Raw genomic sequence first — 19,282 nt, 5'->3', positions numbered from 1 at the left:
TCCTTACAATTATTTTTATGACAGATTAAAATTAATTATAATACTGAACCATTGTAATTTTGTAATGGCAATTAAGTATCAACTTGTATTTGAAAACTATAAATACTAGCTTCAGCCATTTTGTAGAATATTACAAGGATAAACGTCGAACATGGAACAGACTGACAGTGGACATCGAACAAACGTTCTTTGATTTATTAATTATTAAGCTGTCGATTTATTAGTTATAATTTGCTTATTTTAGTCTAATTTAAGTCTAAATTTTGAAATCGTGACATGAAACAAACAATGAGATCTAAGACTTTCGCGAGTATTCATTTAAATGAAACTAGTATTATTCGGATTTACGACGCGGATTTTTAACTCGCACCACCACCCTATACAGTTAGCTACCGTTGGCAAATCTTTGTTACAGAGAGCCCAACACCTTTGTGATGCTGACCACCTAGAGGCCGAGCTGCAGCATGTAAAACATGCTCTCACCATCAACAACCTGCCCGTGCCTCGCCAGCATCGCAAGAACCACCTGAAGCCACCCACAGTTGAACGACAACCTGCGATACTACCATATGTGAAGGGAGTTACTGACAGAATAGGCAACATCTTGAAGAAGGTTTCCATTAAAACTATTTACAAACCACATAAGAAAGTGAGCCAATTCTTGAGACCAATCAAGAGTAACATTCCTTTACAACAAGCGGGTGTATACAAACTCGACTGTGACTGTGGCTTGTCATACATTGGACAGACGAAGAGGAGCATCGGTACAAGGGTTAAGGAACACATCTCAGACATCAAAAACAGGCGCGCGTCGAAGTCAGCAGTGTGTGAACACACAATGGACAAACCAGGCCACTACATTCGTTTTGATAAACCTCAAATCCTCGCTCGGGAAGACAAGTATATACCGAGATTAATTCGCGAGGCTATTGAAATTAAAAAACATCCCAATTTCAATAGAGAAGATGGCTGGAATCTATCAAACACCTGGGACCCCGTTCTTAAAAATATAAAATCCCATGTCCGAAACCACACCGCAGGACCTCAAGACACCGTGAGCGCATTCTGCCGGCATCCAGAGCGGTACGCCAGAAAATTAAGAAATCGATGGCGGTAGATGATAAATAACAAGGACCAACTGACAGACATTCACACCTCGTCTGCCCGTGATCACGGTTGCTGCAAAGTAACCGAAACGTCGGGATTATGTAGTTTTTAAATAATAAAATCCGCGTAGTAAATCCGAATAATACAAGTTTCATTTAAATGAAACAAACAACATAATTAGATAATATTTATGTTATCCACAAATATTTCTCAAAAAACTTATTTGTGTTATTTTTTTAATATTATAATATTTCTGTAAACCAAGCAATAATTTTGCTTAGACAGCTTCTTATTAAATCAGGAACTCTGAGTATTTCCTATAGAACATAGTTTTATATTTTCGCAGTCTTTAGACGCAGTTGCAGAAACAAGATCAAAGAATGAGGTGAAAAGCATTTCTTTCTACATTTCCATTCAACATCATTCACGCTTACTTATGTACATTCTAACTTCTTTACACGATTTTTTAGAAACTTTTCTGTTTTGCTTTTAATTTAAAGAAAGAACTCACCTTCGGCTACTACCGAGATGATTACAGTCATCAAGCTTCTGAGTAAGGAGTTCTTATTATGCCTTTGTTTTAACGTTTTTTTACTTGTAACGGCACCCGGTATTTTGTTTCCGAGCTGAAGACGACTCATCACAGTCTTATAATATAAGAACTCCCTTTACTTAAAATACTACCTTTAAATACTGCCTTTACCCTAACCACGAATATAATTCGAGGAGTTTAAAGTACAAATTGACATACATGTAACAAATTTGTAAAAGACCTGTGATTACGAAAAGATAATTCGTTTTGAAGATCTGTACAAAAAGTGTTTTTGATTACATTTTAGTGCATCGCTTCCAAATCAGACGCGTTAAAAAGACAAAATTACATATTTGTTCGAGTGTAATATTGTTCATTCCGATTATTTCGTATCTTATGAAAATGTAATAAACAAATATACTTTCAGACTTTGTTATAGATACTAGATTTGAAATAGCGAATTAAATACAAAATAAAGTTAAGAAATAAAATATTAGAAAATAGTGAATGTTTAATATCTATATAATATTGCGGACAAGGAGTTCCTTAGTTGTCTTTATTAACACTCGTAGAGCAGGTTCAAGCAAGATTAATGCAAGTTCATGTATACAATATAATAAAAAGTTGAAATTGTCAATTCTATAGAACCAATAAAAACCTGGAATCTGTTATAGGAGCAAATATACTTTCTTATTTTTTTCTTTGACTTTAACACCAGCAGTGGTAGAGTGCGTTTTGCTTTGTTTGCCGATCGTATAACCATAATCTATAGATCAAGATTGTGTAACGGCTTAAGTCTTTTGGACTTATTATATTCGGTGATAAGTACTAGATACTTTACAATGCTACCGTGGTTATTTGATTCGAAAACCCCAAATATTTAGACAAAAATTGTAATCTAAAAGTCGAATTGCGTGATATGTTTGATTTATACAGTGCTGAAAAAATAACAACGTAACCTCTTTAAAATACCCCTGAGTAATAGAAGTTAGCGTCGGGTGTCGGTGACGCCCTCACTGTTACAAAATTCAATTAAAGTTACAATTCGTTGAGTAAAGAGTAGGTACTTCAGATCAGAGCAGAAAATTTCAACCACAATTTACTTCTCGTATATAATTTAATACTGTTAACTAATTACGAGGATAGAAAATCAAGCAGTAAATTTTAGTTATGATAAAAATCTTAGGGCATAAAATTGATATGTACATGAACACTCCGAACAAACATAACCGTGCAGGCCTTCTGGGCCTTCTTAAGTATTAAGACATATTTTAAAACTAAAATGCTCAAAACATAATGAAGAATGTTGGAGTATTAAACACTTTAGTGGGCTGTGGTGAATTATAGTCTTGCCCCAGATTTGTTTAAAGAGTGTGAAAATAAACACTAACAAAGCTTTTTAAAATTCTGGATATCCTTTTTAACGTGGCAAAGTCTTTAAACTGAAATGTTCTTCGTATTTCGATGTTTATGTTTCTGACCTTGTTGTATTGTGCATAAACGATATGAGAGTGATGAGTGAAGTGATCGAATTACAGACCTACATTAAACTGCAGCTAAATTTTAATTTAATGCCTTGATGAAGGTCTTAGTTTTTCTGAAACATAACATGTTTCTTGTACAATGATTAACTGTTTCCCAGCATAAATTAACATATAGAGTTGTTTCTTTGTAACTTTATATATATATTATTTTAAATATAAATTCTCACACAGTCCATTAGGTCCACCCCTCGTAAACCAACCTCAATATTAATTCGGAGAAAGCGATGTAAAAACACTTCGTGTTAATTTTGGGGACATTTTCATTATTAAACGGTTTTATTGTATTTGAATTCGTGTCTTAAAATTATTTGAGACCGATAGATAATTATTATAACTAAAATTCTGTAATGATGTTACGGATTATATCAATAATGACATTCAATACTTTCAACACAAGGAAGAAGTCGTTATATTTGTAACATATACTTTAGGAATTTATTTTATTTCTGTAATGTTTGTTTGTGGCTTAGCAATATTTATTATAAATAGATCGATAGACGTTTAATAACATAAACAAGTAATAGACTTTTATAGTCAAATAAAATATATTTTATAAAAAATATAAATATAATAAATAACCATAACGTGTCAAGAATAAGCTGTTGACGCGATTTAAGGTTCCATTAAAAAATCTTTAAAGCGGAAATAACTTTAAGTCTTCATTTTGAGTAAGTTAAGGCTAAGTTGTAAATTCGCAGTTTCATTAAATTTTAATTATTTGTGAATGTGGCCTCTTAAGAAGACCCACACGAGTAAGAAACTTTATGTCTAGTGAGAAACAAGAGCAAACTCACTCAAGCCTCGTTCTTGCATACTTCAGATATTTACTGCAACTTTTAAAAGCTTGCACTTTTAGAGAACTTCTTGAATATTCTTTTTGTTTTTTAAATCAGTTTTAAAACGTATTAAGTTGTCGGGTTGTTGTTACTCTTTCCTTAAATTAAATTAATTTTCAGGATATATTTTAAGGTTTTCAAGGTTTGAAATAAATGGAATAGTAATGTTATTATGACAGTCTTTTATAACGCGATTACTGTCTACTATTCAGAGAAATACATAGTATATTTGAGAAACGACATGATTAAGGCCATTCCGTATGACTTATTCGATACGTGGGTTTTATTTTTGGATATATACACCCCAAACATAGAACTGAACTGAAAATTTGGCCCCCGTCATGTTAATACACCTAGTTAAAGACATGTAACTGGTAGAAAGCGATTTTGAAATTTAAAAATCAGGTAGTTAGTAGATGAATATTTTTATAATCCTTTGACACTTCCTAGCTTTATTATATCACTTCCCAAAATAATGTACTGCCTCTTGTTACAGTATTGAGGTAATTATGTATGCTTCACTATCCGAGCACTAATTACTTTTCCGAGCAACTGAATCCGAATGTGTCGTACGCTAGTGCGGCCGCCTTTTGTTACAGTCTCGTTGTGCCAAAAACAAGCCGGCCGGGAACATTTTTAAAACTACCGACTTCAATACTTTAAAGTAATATATATCGTAGACAATTAATCATAATTAATAATTTGAATATAAATAATTTTTATAACTATTGATAACATTACTTCTAACTAAATATTGCGGTAAAGAATCATTTCCATTTTTAAAGGAGTCAAAACTTATTTTTAAATTTTATTATACCATCATCGATGAAGATTCTATCATTTGTCATATTTCTAAGGTTACCCACATTATACACATACATAATGTATAAAATAATGCTGACATAACAACTCAGTGATTGAAAAATGTGCCTTTAATCGATAACACCAGAATATATATAGATAATTATCACTATCAGTATAAATATATATACACATATATATTCTTAGAAACAAGATTAGAGTTGACTTTTTAAAAATAATATTCGATACAATTTCACTACTAATCTTTAAAATTTACTCAAATCTAAAAACAATGTTAAATTAAAACCTTTCAATTACCTACATTTCAAGTTATCGTGAAAGCGTATCTGATTATAACACACTCCGAAAATCTACGATCGCTTAATCTATCACACCAACGCCCGATGCGAAAGAAAAGTGAGTCCTGATCTCCTCTGTCAACTGTTTATATGCAGTACTCTCCTCTTATACCCTTTCATATTCCTACAACATATGTATATGCACTCACTCACTCAAGTACTCACTACTAATAGCTCAATCACTCATTAATTTATGTTTGACACAAACAACTTATCTTACTGACATAAACCTTTCAGGTGGTTCAAGATTAATGTAGACATACCAAGGCGCTCTTAGATTGAATGTTTCACTGTCAACCATAAATGATAACGATTCTTAAATCTTTCGATAAAATGATCTTGTTGCAAATGTCATGGGCGACTTTGACTACTCAAATTGTTTTAAAAGTTGTCAATTTTCCATTTATTTCCTCCTTAAAACTAGTGTATATTACTTTTATCATTGTAGTGTTGCCACGAAAATATGGATATAACGTTATAGGTTAAAATTTTAAAAATATCTTAGGAAAGGTCGTTTATGCATTGTGTATTTCATATATTTTCTCACTCGTAAATTATTCAAAACCTTAAGGTAACCTCCCGCTTCGATAGAATCATAAACATATTTTGGAAGGAATTTTTCCTGGAACAGTAAGTTTATCGTTATATCAGACAAAAATACTGTTTGCAATGATAAATCTAATTGTAGCTGCTATACAAACCATCGAAACAGTCGATGTGTGGGGAAAACAATTTACCAAAATTGAGTTTAAATATTGTCATCAGTTACCTTAACTTTTTTTTTTTAAATGTTTATCAGTATCTCAATATCATTTAGTTTCTACTCCAAAAATATTAAGTGACTCGAGGATTTTGTTGGTTGCGTTTTCTAAAATGTATTATAACTTGAATATTTAAGCACATCAAAAAGTTCGACGAGGCCTCGTGTTATGGAACTTTTAATTGATTAATTTGAAGTCAGTTTAAACGCAGGGCTGTAAACGAGATCATTGAAATATGTTCGTAATTACGTCGTTATTGGATAAGACGTGCCCATTTATGCTTTAATGGTTTCACATAAACTCTTGTTCTCTTACTTAAAGCTCTATTGTTCTGCTTTATCAATTACGAACATTTGTAAGACCTTACCGAATAGCTTGCTTTCTATAATTCATGATTAGTTTCTCACGGATGCTGGTTCGTGGTTTCTTACCGTAATTAATTTTCATTCTTTTTAAGTTATGTTTAAAGTTTATTTAATCCGTACCAGAGGGAAAGTCAGTTAAGTTCGTACAACAACTAATATTAGACGAGTATTTTTCATAATTCAGATATTATAATTCTTTTAAATAAAACTAGTGTTATTCGGATTTACTACGCGGATTTTATTATTTAAAAACTACATAATCCCGACGTTTCAGGTACTTTGCAGCAACCGTGATCACGGTTGCTGCAAAGTAAGTAGTTTTTAAATAATAAAATCCGCGTAGTAAATCCGAATAACACTAGTTTCATTTAAATGAATACTCGCGAAAATCTTAGATCTCATTATTATAATTCTTGTACAATATTTACTCGCATTATATTATATATACATACAAACATTCTTATTACAAGTAAGCCAAAACCCAAAACTATTATAATCATAGTTAGTGAGTTCCTAAAGTAATGTTTGAAGAACTTTAATTTAACATTATTGAGGATGTATAACTTACTTGAATTCTCGCGAATTCTTTCGCTTTGGCATGATACCAATTAATACGAGTATACCGTTTATATTTAATTATAATACACCACTGTGTTATACTTTACATCTTTGAATAAAAAAAAAAACAAATACACTTTCATCTTTATTCTATAATCACAATATAAATAAAAATTAGATTTAATTTAGAAATGACTGCCTAATTCATATTTTCAATTTGTCGGTAACTGTTAAGTTTCAAATTGAATGATTTTAATTGTTACATCTCATTTAACTGTCTACTAGTTCATAATATATTCTTTATTAAGATTCGCAAATATTTTAAATAGTCTTATTGGGTAGTAATGCATTTCTTCCTCACATCCAGACAAAATAATAGGCTTTTCGTTCTTCACATTCAAATCAAAATTTTATTAGTTTTAATAGTTTGTCTGCCTTTTTTATTGGGACATACAAATCGGATGCCTCTAGAGAAAACAGAATAGATTTTCACAGGTATACTGTGTTTAATATCATAGGCTAAATTAAACTTTACCATCAAATGGGATAAGATTCTATCACAACCTAGTAAGCATTAAAGTATGGAATAAAATTGCTATCCGAAATCATTAAATTATAAAAATATTAATGGTATTAAAATGATGATATTAGATGGCTTCAACTTAGTTTATTGTACATTTTTATTTATTGATGTTAACTATTTGTTTGAATGTTGTAAAACAACGATGTGGGATACACGGAGTTGAATCAATATGATAGTTCATACTAATACCAAATATATTCATAGCCCCCTTACAAAAAGAAAAGTGAAATTCAAACAGGTTTATGGTTTGTACCTCATTATTATCAAAAATATAAATAAAAACCACAACTGTCATATAATTCCCGTTCTATAAGATGCCATGTTTATGTGACTTAATTTTATATTCTACACAATGAAGTCAAATTTTTTAAATTTTTTATGAGTTTAGATTTACAGCATAATTAACTCTTAGAATAGAAATATGCCAATAACTTAGAAGACCTCCTACGACTCGAACAAATAAAATTTGTTTAGACCGAGCATTTAAAATTCAGAGAATTCAATTTCTTCCAAGTTCTTTAAATTCTTTAATTGCTGTGAATCGTCCCGCATACATGTATCTAACATCGTAAACGAGAAGAATCTAATTCATTTTCTCGGTTGACCTTATAGTACGAGGAATTGATGAGCTCAAAACTCAAATCCATGACCACCTATTGTTGTCACCAATTGTGGTTACAAATGCTCCAAGATGCACAAAAATATCTTAATCCAGAAAATACAGAATTATTGAAAACTGAACAAAAAATAGCTGTATCCCGAATACACGGTTGAAAGTAAGTCTTGTTTCTTTTGTCGTTAAATTTAATTAACATATAAATTGAAAAATTAAAAGTACACATAAGCATTAAGTGTTAAAATGTAGCCACCGATAATTGTTACCCTTACAACAACAAGATACTTCAATCATTTGTTCAAATATAAAAATTAACATACAGATTACGGAATGAACAATTTAGATTAAGCTTTTGGTAGGTCTCATCGAAAAATTAATTTAAACATTCCAGTATTAACAACAAAACCAAAATAATATTATTTTATTGATTTTTATGAAGTAATAGATATTGAACGTTGAGAAACGTACAAAGAAAGATGTTAGGGAAAGACAGTCGCAGCCTTAGGAACCAACCAGAGGCACATCTACACAAATAGAAAATGATGAGACACGATCGAGAAAGCTTTTATATGTATAGACGTTACAGAATACAATAAATATTTCTTATCAACATTTTAATGTTGTAATATATTATAAGGATTTATCCATTGTTACCTCTTCAGTAAAAAACTACTAAAGATTTATAATTAAATTATATTTACTACTCGTAACGGAGCCTTGGTCTCGTAATAATATTAAACCTAGTGTTTTAAATCTTTTAGCGACTTGACAGAATAATACTTTAGTACGTTAAAACTGAAAATAAAAAGCTATATTGTCCTGGACTTTAATAAAAATGTTACATTTCGACCTGTTATCTCTTGACGCTCAGAGGACATTAAAAATAACATTATAAACAGAAGCTATTTTTTATAGTTGAGAATTTATTATTAGGGTCCTCTGTTAGCACGGTATAAAATATTATTAATATAAGACATTTAGGTAATCATTAATTTAGTATTAAAAATCTCCTTTAAGAATTATTTATTTTGTAACTTAAATCTAACGAGACAAGTTTATTTTATTTATATTGGATATATTTAGAGCTTAAAGTATCAAAAAAAGATTTTTTAATTCTATTAGCGCCCTTTGAACTTAAGGGCAAACTACATGATTGAGTAGTATATGTTAATCGTATATCATAGGAAGTTGGAACTCAATACGCCCGGGCAAGTCTATGGTCCACTTATCTCCTGGAAAGTTCCAGACATGTGTTCTCTCTTTCAGGTAATTGAATAATCACCCAGTTTCAAGTTCCAGTACATATTGAACGAAAATTCGTCAACATCTTCTGACTATTAAACAATAATATTATATTTAGTATTGAAAATAAAACTCCCTTCATGGTAATAACAGTCAATCTATGTTAAATAACACTTTGGAAAGAGTCACAGAAACCAAGGAATTATTTTCTATCATGGAATCAGATCCATAAATAAAAGATAATGGCCTTTTTTTTATCGAAGAATCGTGTATTTATATTGATATACAGGATTCAAGCTTTAGAATGAAAAAAGACAAGTGAAATACTAATTAAATAATTTCAAAATTATTCAAAATCCATCCAGATATTTGTCAATATATTTTTATAACTATGTATAACTGATATTTTGGGTAACATGTAACATTTTGAATTTAAAAATTGAAATAGTAAATATAGTAAACGAGTTGTGTCGCAAAAAAACACATTTTATTAAACAGCCTTCTTTAACACCTAGCAATAATAGATAAAGATTAAAGATACAATTCGAACAATTATTTTTAAATAATTCTATTTATAGACGAACAGAGGCTCAGAGGATCCGACTGCTGGTAGGTGGACCATTATAAAGATACAATAGCATTATATAAAATTCTTCTATCATATAAGCTAAGCCGAGACAGAGAGTGAAACAATAAACATGTGATCGCTTAAAGCTAAGGCTTTACATATTTATTTCAAATGTGCTTATTCCTTTACTTATTGAAGAAACTTGTGTCTATAATTTCAAAATATTTTTTTTATTAACAGATAATACCAGTGAGTTTGTATAAAGTTGTTTATCTGGGCAAATGTATATAGGTATCACTATTTAAATCTAGTTAGCATAAAGATTTTTGCTTTTTTGGAATCGTAATCATTTTTGAGTTAAAATACCAATCATACTAGTATGTCGCTCTACGACTCCTCTACAGTTTCATGAAAGTCCATTTAAAATCCTCGCCGCCCTCACTAACATAAGAAGGCACTTGTAACCACTTGAGAAAATATATTATTTTGTTGAAATCGTGATCACAGAGTTTATTTATAAAAATAAAAAACACTTTGACGTTGGTTCCGAAAAACTTTAGTTCATCTCGAATTTGGTAAGCGAGTAGGGGCGTTGACAGAAATGGACAAAAATAATTATTATATGTAGAGAAAATATCAACCGCCATAAAATTTGAAAAATAATTGTTATTTATTTAATCGTGAATTATTAATTAATTTACTTTAATTGAAGTAATTCTATAGAAGAATTACTATTTTTACTTCTTAATGCTACAAATCGGAAGCCTCTGCGTCTCAGGTTTGAAAAATAAAAAACTAATACAATACAAAACCGTGAAGACATATAAAGATGATTGGGGACGGGTTTGTTTTAATGCTATATTATATTTTTTAAGCTCATTCTATATTTATCGTTTCAAAGATTGCTTTTGTCTGGACGATTTCTAATAAAATGAAGCTTAAACAATGCTCGTATCGACGAAAGAAAATTGGAAATGATTTCAAGATATGCAAAGTAAGCAATGGAAAATTTAATAATAAGATTATTATTATTGCCGTAAGATAAAATTAAAATTAGGATAATGTAGAAAATACATAAAATATAACATTATGGCTTTTTGGAAGAAACGAAATTCTAAAAACATTTTGTAACATATGAATATGGTAGAAATTTATAAAAAAAACATTTTACAAACAGGCTTTAGTATAATTCTTCAAATTTTTGAAGTTTTGATTTTTAGTATAAAATACTGCATCAAAAAACATATAACAGTTTTCCGCAAGGCATTACATTTGAAAAGACTATTTTATGACAGTCATAGTCCGAATAGTGAAAGGTCATTTGTCAATGTCATATTTTTTTTGCAATATTATGACTCTCACGTTCATAGCAAAGGACCCTAATGTCCTGATAATATTGTGATTCTGTAGCTTTAGGGCTTTCTTTAACTTTATTGAGTTTTACGTACATGTATTAACGTATTAGTCCTGTACTCCCCGCCGCCACCTCTTCGTCGCCTGCCACCTCCCTCGGCCGGTAACATGCAATTTCTTGATTGATATCTTTTATATGAGGACCAACATCTCTTTACTTTCCTAGACTTCTTACGATGTAATAAAAAGCTTGGGTAGCTTATATAATAAAGTTTATTTCTTACAATATCCATTTTTATTGAACTTTGACATTATTATTGTAAATATTTACACGATATGTACATTTTTACACTAAACAATATGATTTACATAAAACTTATTCGCCTTGCGATACGCTACTTACATATTAGTAAATTCTTCGTTACAACCCTAGGCCAAAAAAAATTGTTCACTTTATCGCACTGTACAATAAACATAGAAACTATTAGAAACTATTTATAAACTGCGTCACATCAGGAACATGTTCTCGTATACACCGGACCACAAGTAACAATAATCGTTATTACACAGTAGATACTAAACACTGATCCGACAGGTGAGAGGACAGGGCTCGTGTCTCTCAGCTGTCAGACAACACTTATAAAACCAGTCTTTAATGATTCAATCTATGGAAACGATCAAAGTATCCTCGTCCAGGAAAGTGGTGGAAGGCTCGCGATGGCGCGAGATCCTCACTCAGAGACGCGTGTGCGAGAGACCATTGGGAGCTATCAGTGGTGTGAGCGTAGAAGGCCGAATATCCATGTGCAATGCTTCACTCGCGGCAACGGACCGTGATGTTATAGCAGTAGAGGCTTCGGATCGAGACCCTCCTGGACCGTCAGCGTGAGCCGACAAACCCCTGGCTTCTGCTAGAGCTCTAGATTGTGCTCGGGCAGCACTCCCGCCCTTTTTTCTAGGTATCATGCTATTCTCCACGTGTAAAGTAGCATTGACATCTTTTCCAGCTGCACAAGTGCACGCTTTCAAAAAGCTTTTCTTAAAATTGTCTGATAAGAAAGCATAGAGAATTGGGTTCATTGCCGAATTGCTATAGCTGAAACATGCAGCAACAAGAAAAACTGTTATTGTTATACGACTTGCACATTCCGTTGGTGGGGAATAAATCAGGGCAACTTGAAAAGCCCAGTAGGGAAGCCAGCACAGTACGTATACTGCAATGACAGTCAAGACTAGCTTAGTTACTTTCCGGTGTGAGCGTTTCTTTTCCTTTGATTTATTTTTTGGTCCAACTGTTTTCAGTTTCCGAATAACAAGGCAATAAAATACAAAAATGAGTGTTAGTGGTGCCGCGAAACCGAGTGCCAAAGAATATAAAGTAAATGATGTTTGTCCTTTGTTGAATTCCTTCTCTGGCCACACGATATTACATGACAAGCTATTTTCAGTTTTTATGAGAGTCGTGTACATGAATATTGGAGCCATGACCAGAGCTGAAGCAGTCCAGGCTGCTGCAGATACGACGCGAGATACGAACGGTGTGCGTAATCTTGGCGCAGCTATTGGGTGACATACCGCTATGTATCTATCAGCACTCATAATACAAAGGAATATGCTACTAGTGAATTGATTTATACCCGTAGAAATCATATAAGCCTTACACATAAAACTTCCGAATGGCCAAGAGCGAAGAGACATCGTTACAATCAGGAATGGTATTCCTATCAAGAAACATTCATCTGCTATGGCTAGGTTGACTATGTACATATTTGTAACGGTTTGCATTTTAGAGTAGCGTAGGACTACGTAGATTACGAGAGTGTTTCCGAGAAGTCCAATAACGCACACTAGTGCATATAAGATCTGCGTGACTACAGACACTATAGGCAAGTTTATGTTCGGACAGTTTTCGTAAGTCCCATTAAATGTTCCGTTGTCAATGTACGAGTAATTGCCGCTGCCGAAAATTTCCACATCTTCCAGCTCCATTTTGACAGTCGTTTGTTTACTATCGTAACGGATATGGTGTATTTTCAAGGGTGACCTTCACCTGAAAACAAAAAAAATTAGATCACAAAATATCCGAGACACATGTTCAAGTTCAGAACTTAGACAACTTCTCACGTTCATTTGATGTCTGACACGAAGATTTAGAAAAAAGGCATTAAATTATATATAAAAAAAATCTTTTAATAAAATAGATTAAAATTCAATTTGATATTATGAAGTGTTCTAGATATTAACTGACTATTATTAAAGTATTCCAGGTAATTTGAGTTACGTTAACGTTTTTTTATAACAAACTACATAAATACGAACAAAATCTCAGATAATACTTTTCAGCTTCTATCATAATAATAGAAAGAATACTATGATTTAACTATAAAACAGTTTGATATATTTTTGTCTCACATTTTAAGCCTGTCAGTGACACCGTTCTCGATGGCGTCAGATGAGCTCGCTACTCTTAATATATATCTGGAATAGCAAAAATACTTTATTAGTTTAATATTCAAAGGACTTCTGTTTGAATTGTATACAAAAATGAAAACGATGCATGTTAACTAGAAAGTATATGATTCATGTTGTAATGGCAATGTAATATATTAGTATGTATTAGTGGCCTGTGTTTTGTTTACGTTGTATGATGGGTTGTGCGAGTAAAATACATTGTTTGGCGTGTCGGAATCGGGCCCTCCTCGATTGTTGGTGAGCTTGTTATGATATGACCGGATTTAGATTTTGTGTTATTATTGTTACTAATGTTTATTTCGGGCCATTAGTTTAAATGTTATATTGTTTATTTGCTTATCTGTTGCATGAGAATAATAGTAGATAACATTCGTGGAATATTCTAGTGGAATTGTTTTACAATTGTAAACAGGAGGATTAAGCATACAGGCATTGTTCTCTCTTGAGGACAGATAATACGTGCTGTACTGATTTTTATGTTTGATCTCGATTAGTTTTAATTTCAAATGTTACTTCCCAGGGAAAACAGCCAACGGTGGAATTAGAACAGAGAGGCCTCCATGATATATTATTTTATCACATTTATTTATAATTTTATGAAGTAATTAATACAGCGTTATTCCTGATTTTTTTATAAATTTACAATTTATTACACCATGAAACCATTAGAATTTTTTGGTTTTGCGTTTGCAAATAATTATGTGATATCAACTTTTTTTTCTTGAATAGTTTGCGTATGATTTTAATATTTACGATTTATAATGAGAATGTTAAATCGCAAAAGTTTGTTTGCCAAAAGTCATAATTCGTATGTACGCTGCCGCGCTGTGAGCGCGTGACGCATGCACGCCGCGCTGAGAGCGGTTTGTTATGCCTATGTTATATTCTCACAAATTGTTTGTTTCTGAATATAATTTATAAGGGGAGGATGAGCTCTAACACAGCTTCGTTCAGAATTTAATGTCATTTAAAACGTGTTCAATATATTTTATGAACATAATTTTTTTTAACCAAATGAAATATGTATTTGTATATTCGTACAATGAGTTTTGTATATTCTGTTCATTTTTCTTTGAAACTTGAAAAGTCTTGCTCGTTTGCCCCGGGATGGGCTGCAAAATATAAAATTTCAAGTGTTCGAGCCTTATAAGACGAACATTTAATACAAATAATATTTTGTATAAAACTAATTTCAAAATTAAACTACGTATAATGTTGTTCCAAGTCAAATTGAACAGTTGATAGCTGTCATATTATGAAAATTATGTTCTGAGAAAAAGAAATGTGAAAATTCATATATATTTTTTGGTATTATATACTCGTATTTTACTATATAAAAAGCGAGCTTAGTTTATAACTCTCATTATAAACTTTATACAATATATTTTAAAAGTAATGATGTCTATATATATATATGGACTAAATAATTGGTATAAAATATAAATATCGTGGGTAGCATGATATTTTAAGAGCGGGTTATCGCTTCCAAGATTATAAAAAACGAACGTGAAAACAATTTGTATGAAGAAAAATATTAAAAGAATAGCCGTATCGCAACATAAAAAATATTTTTTTATACAAAAAATGTTCAGAGTGAGAAACTCGAACGTAAACTTGCTTTTATTTGGACGTTCTTTAGTTTTTTACGAGTTACCATTCATGCATTTTAGGGTGTTATTGAGGTATTTTATCGTGAATCTAAAACTGTAAGAGGTATTTAAGATATTTTGTCGAAATAAACGTAACAAACAAGTAACTTTATAAGTGCTATTGTTAAAATGGATAACGTAACAGAAGAATATATATTTGAGCCGTAAGATAAATTATCAATGTTTCAAAAGGATCGTGTCAAATTTCTAAGTATGATAAGACTCGTACAAATCTCAATGATGTAGTTACGAGGGCTCTAGACGAGTTATAATCTCAACGGTACAGATTATATAACAACCTATTTGTGTATGACCTTTAACGTCCTCACCAGCTCGTTATTTATCGGGCGACGAAGTTTGCGTATCGAAATACAAATGGAGAATTACGAAAAATGATACGAAACTCGAAATACGAAAATATATCATGAATTTTAAGTAATCTCTCGTGTCTTTCTCGTGTGGATTCAATGAATCTTATTTAATGATTTACCCTCACTGAACTTTGTTCCTTCGTTTTGTTACAGAGTAAGTAGGTTGTTTAGTTTAGTTCCATGACAATTATGTAACATATTAAAGTATTATTTGATACACATAACAGTCGACTTATTGTCGAGTAAACAATGTTTTTGATCAATGTGTCTTTTCTTTACATTTATACAAATAAACACATTCAATAATATTCAAATACATGAATTCGCTAATAAATGAATCTTCTAGAAGTGTATAATAAAAAATATGTTTCAATAAATTTCTGTATTGACAAGGTTGTAATCATTTTGTCACATGGTACACTGTTATGATTATATGTCCTAAATTCTGAAATACTAAATTGCAATTCAATAAACTATTAGCCGTTGAAAATATTTCTTTAATGCATCAATTTAAAGTCTTTAATACACTATCTATATTTTAGAAAGATACTTTATGTCACATTAGTGATTTAAAATGTTCGCACTGAAATTTATGTGGCTCGTAAAACGTATGAAATGAATACGTTAAACAGTATAAAAAGCATTTTCATGGTAATATTTTATTGTAAGAAATAATATAATTCACGGTGAAAATAGATAAAAAACTTAAAGTTAGTTAATGTGGTCATTTCCTTAGAATGAATCGTAAACATTTTTTATTAGTTTACCAAAACAGCGGTTAAGAGACGGAGACGGTTACTGACCCTCAGCTTAAATCCAGACTGCGATTATTTATCTTGTTGCAAATCATTCCATACCCGGTCTTGATCCCGAATAAGCTCCCTTATTTGTCTTAAGACTTTAAGGTGCTGGATTAAAGTTCAATTTTCGATGAGTAACAGGTCTTCGAATCGTTATAAATTAGACGAAGAAATATCAACCGTATCCCACACTGATTACAGTCGAAAAGACAGATAAGAGGAAACATTGGATCAGTATTTCAATAAAACTTCTGTATAACAATATCAGCCTTGAAGAGAGAGTGCATTTATATTTTATAGGAGATGGTACGGATAATGCAAATACGGAATATTTTGCATTCACTTACGAGTTCCCTCTCCGTGAATTCAATCAAATTAATCGTTTGTTATGAAACGTTTCTGTAACATGCATCATAAAGACAGAAACCTATTATGTTGCTGTTCTGCTATGTCGGGAGCTTTGTAAATAATTTTCCTATCGCTCCTATTGCAATCCATGAAGTTGGTGTTTTATTTTCTAAAAGCGTAATCTTTCAAGTCTTTCAAGTTCTTGTTCAGAAGGTCTCATCTTTTTAATACTTCAGAAGTAAAGACGCTGCTATTGATGTAAAATATTTTTTATTCACTACATTTTATTTATCAACGTTTTGTTACTTCATCAAATAACACAACTAAAAATATTTTGCATTAACTAAGGCTCTTACAGGCTCATTTGTTCATTCAAATCAAATTTATGGATTTTATATTGCTATTATTTGAACGTGTATAACATTTTAAAAATTGTATAATCTATTCCGACTCAAAATAAACGTGTAACAATATTTGTTGTACTCCCCGACTATCTGTTTGCTAACAAGCGATATTAATTCAAGTGCAAACAGTAAAGTGAAACAGAAGCCGCAGAGCAAAACATAACAGAGATCAAACTTTGGCAGACAGACCGCGTTTGCGTTTTGATGATAATATGAATATGTGAACAAGCAAATTATATGTTTAAAACATTTCCTAACAAATTCTAGGATACACATAATGGAATGTTACTTGTTTATCTATGCGACCTAAACAATACAGAGAAGTCTGTTGTTTATAGCGACCTCCCTTACGCAAGATTTAGTCCTGACTCACGCATTGTCTGTGAACAATCGCACCCACAAAACTAGCTCATGTAAAATAAATAGTGCTCTATTTTAAGCTAATGAGATAATATTAGTTTACCAAGAAATGACATATTTTTATAAGGATAGATTAAAATAAATTAAGTAATACCAATAAAGAGAGCCAATCAACTTCATTCTCGTGGGATTGTTTCAGATGAGATTTCATGCTCATCACGCCGTTCTTCCTCACTGACATTAATTGACGATATAACTATTTTAAAATAAAACTACATTGAATATTATATTACTGATAATATAGACTCAAATCTTCCTTACGTGTTTCTTCTAACCTATTTATTTAACTTATAATATAAATTTTGTGTTGAAACCGCTCTGAGCTCAAACTTTATGAAGAAGGCCACCTTTGTAAATATTCAAGCAGCATCATATAGCATGGCTGTTTAAATTCTTCTAGTTGGTCGCATCCATAGAGTGAATGATAATGATTTAACTTAAAATTCTTTTTTATAAGTTTAATTTCTTTTTGTTTGTGTACGTGGAAAAAGATACTTATATTTCTAGCTTGCATATTTTTAAATGTTTAAAGGTACAGACCTCATTTCTCACGTTTTTCAACGTGCTGAATTATTAAGTACATTTCTCTCCACTCCACATTATATACGCTGCTCGGATTCTTATGGAAATTAAATACAAACAGTATTTATTGCTTTTAACTTTAGAAACATTTTGTTTCCTCGAAGCGGTATTAATTTTATAAAATATCTGTTCACTTAAGAGTGGGGTTCGCTCCGGTTTAATATGTGTCCCAAATAAATTGTCACAAGTGTTCAGTATTGGAAATATGTTCGAGTTGCATGTTTTCTTCTGTAACTAATGAACGGGAAGTTTTAACACCTTTTGTTGACTTCGTGGCTTGTTCTATCTTGATGTTAATAAATGAAGTAGATATTTCTCGTGTGATTATTTCCTTTCTATTTATACACAGAGCATATATTATAATATCAGCAGTTATTCACAGAGAGACGTTATAGAATTAACAATAACTGAAAAACGTAAAACTTATTTCTCCTTTGAGAAAATTATATTTTTAATTTATTTATTTTCATATTAAAAAAATATTTAAGCAAACGGAACTTTACACATACAATCAAGAGATACTTTACACAGATGAAACTTCAAATAATTTATTTCTTAGGATTCAAATAATTTTATAAAAGCATATCGTTCAACCACATCTTGAGATTGTTAAAATCATTTTCATTCAAGGGTTTGCGATTTAATAGAGCAGTCTCAGGTGAATATGAATCCGCAAGGTTCGGACGGAGATGGATTGAGAACACTTTACAAAACCTGATTCTTTGAATCTCCTCCAGATATAATAACGATTAAGATTGTTCGCTCCATGAAATTTTACAAACCAAGTTCTATTAGCAGATTCTACTATCTTTAGGAGATAATGCGGTGCTGAAAACAGATCTTAAGTGTGGCTGTAATTGAAGTTTATTTTGTGTTAAATGCATGTAAGAAATATTGTAAAGATCGAGAAAATGAGATTAAGGGAAATTTCAATACAGAGTTTTTAAGATACATTAAGTAGGACGGACAATATAAACCAGACCTTTCAATCCAAACTACTAAAGGTTCACT

The 19,282-nt window shown here is 31.3% G+C and overlaps 1 protein-coding gene across 1 annotated transcript in view; it reads right to left on the bottom strand.

The window, feature by feature from the left end:
* Positions 1-11,462: 11,462 nt before the first annotated feature.
* LOC116767355 (somatostatin receptor type 2-like) overlaps positions 11,463-19,282 on the bottom strand; it is a 54,160-nt gene continuing 46,340 nt past the window's right edge. The window contains exons 3-4 of the mRNA XM_032657639.2: positions 13,638-13,703; positions 11,463-13,275 (exon numbers count right to left, since the gene is read on the bottom strand). Coding sequence (XP_032513530.1) covers positions 11,961-13,214 — 1,254 coding nt within the window. The 5' untranslated portion in view covers positions 13,215-13,275; positions 13,638-13,703 and the 3' untranslated portion in view covers positions 11,463-11,960. The remainder of the gene's footprint in view (positions 13,276-13,637; positions 13,704-19,282) is intronic.

Source organism: Danaus plexippus (assembly GCF_018135715.1).
Source record: "Danaus plexippus chromosome 9 unlocalized genomic scaffold, MEX_DaPlex mxdp_24, whole genome shotgun sequence".
In the NCBI taxonomy this organism is placed as follows: Eukaryota; Metazoa; Arthropoda; class Insecta; order Lepidoptera; family Nymphalidae; genus Danaus; species Danaus plexippus.
The sequence above is the reverse complement of the archived record's forward strand: the minus strand, read 5'-3'. Positions and strand labels throughout refer to the sequence as shown.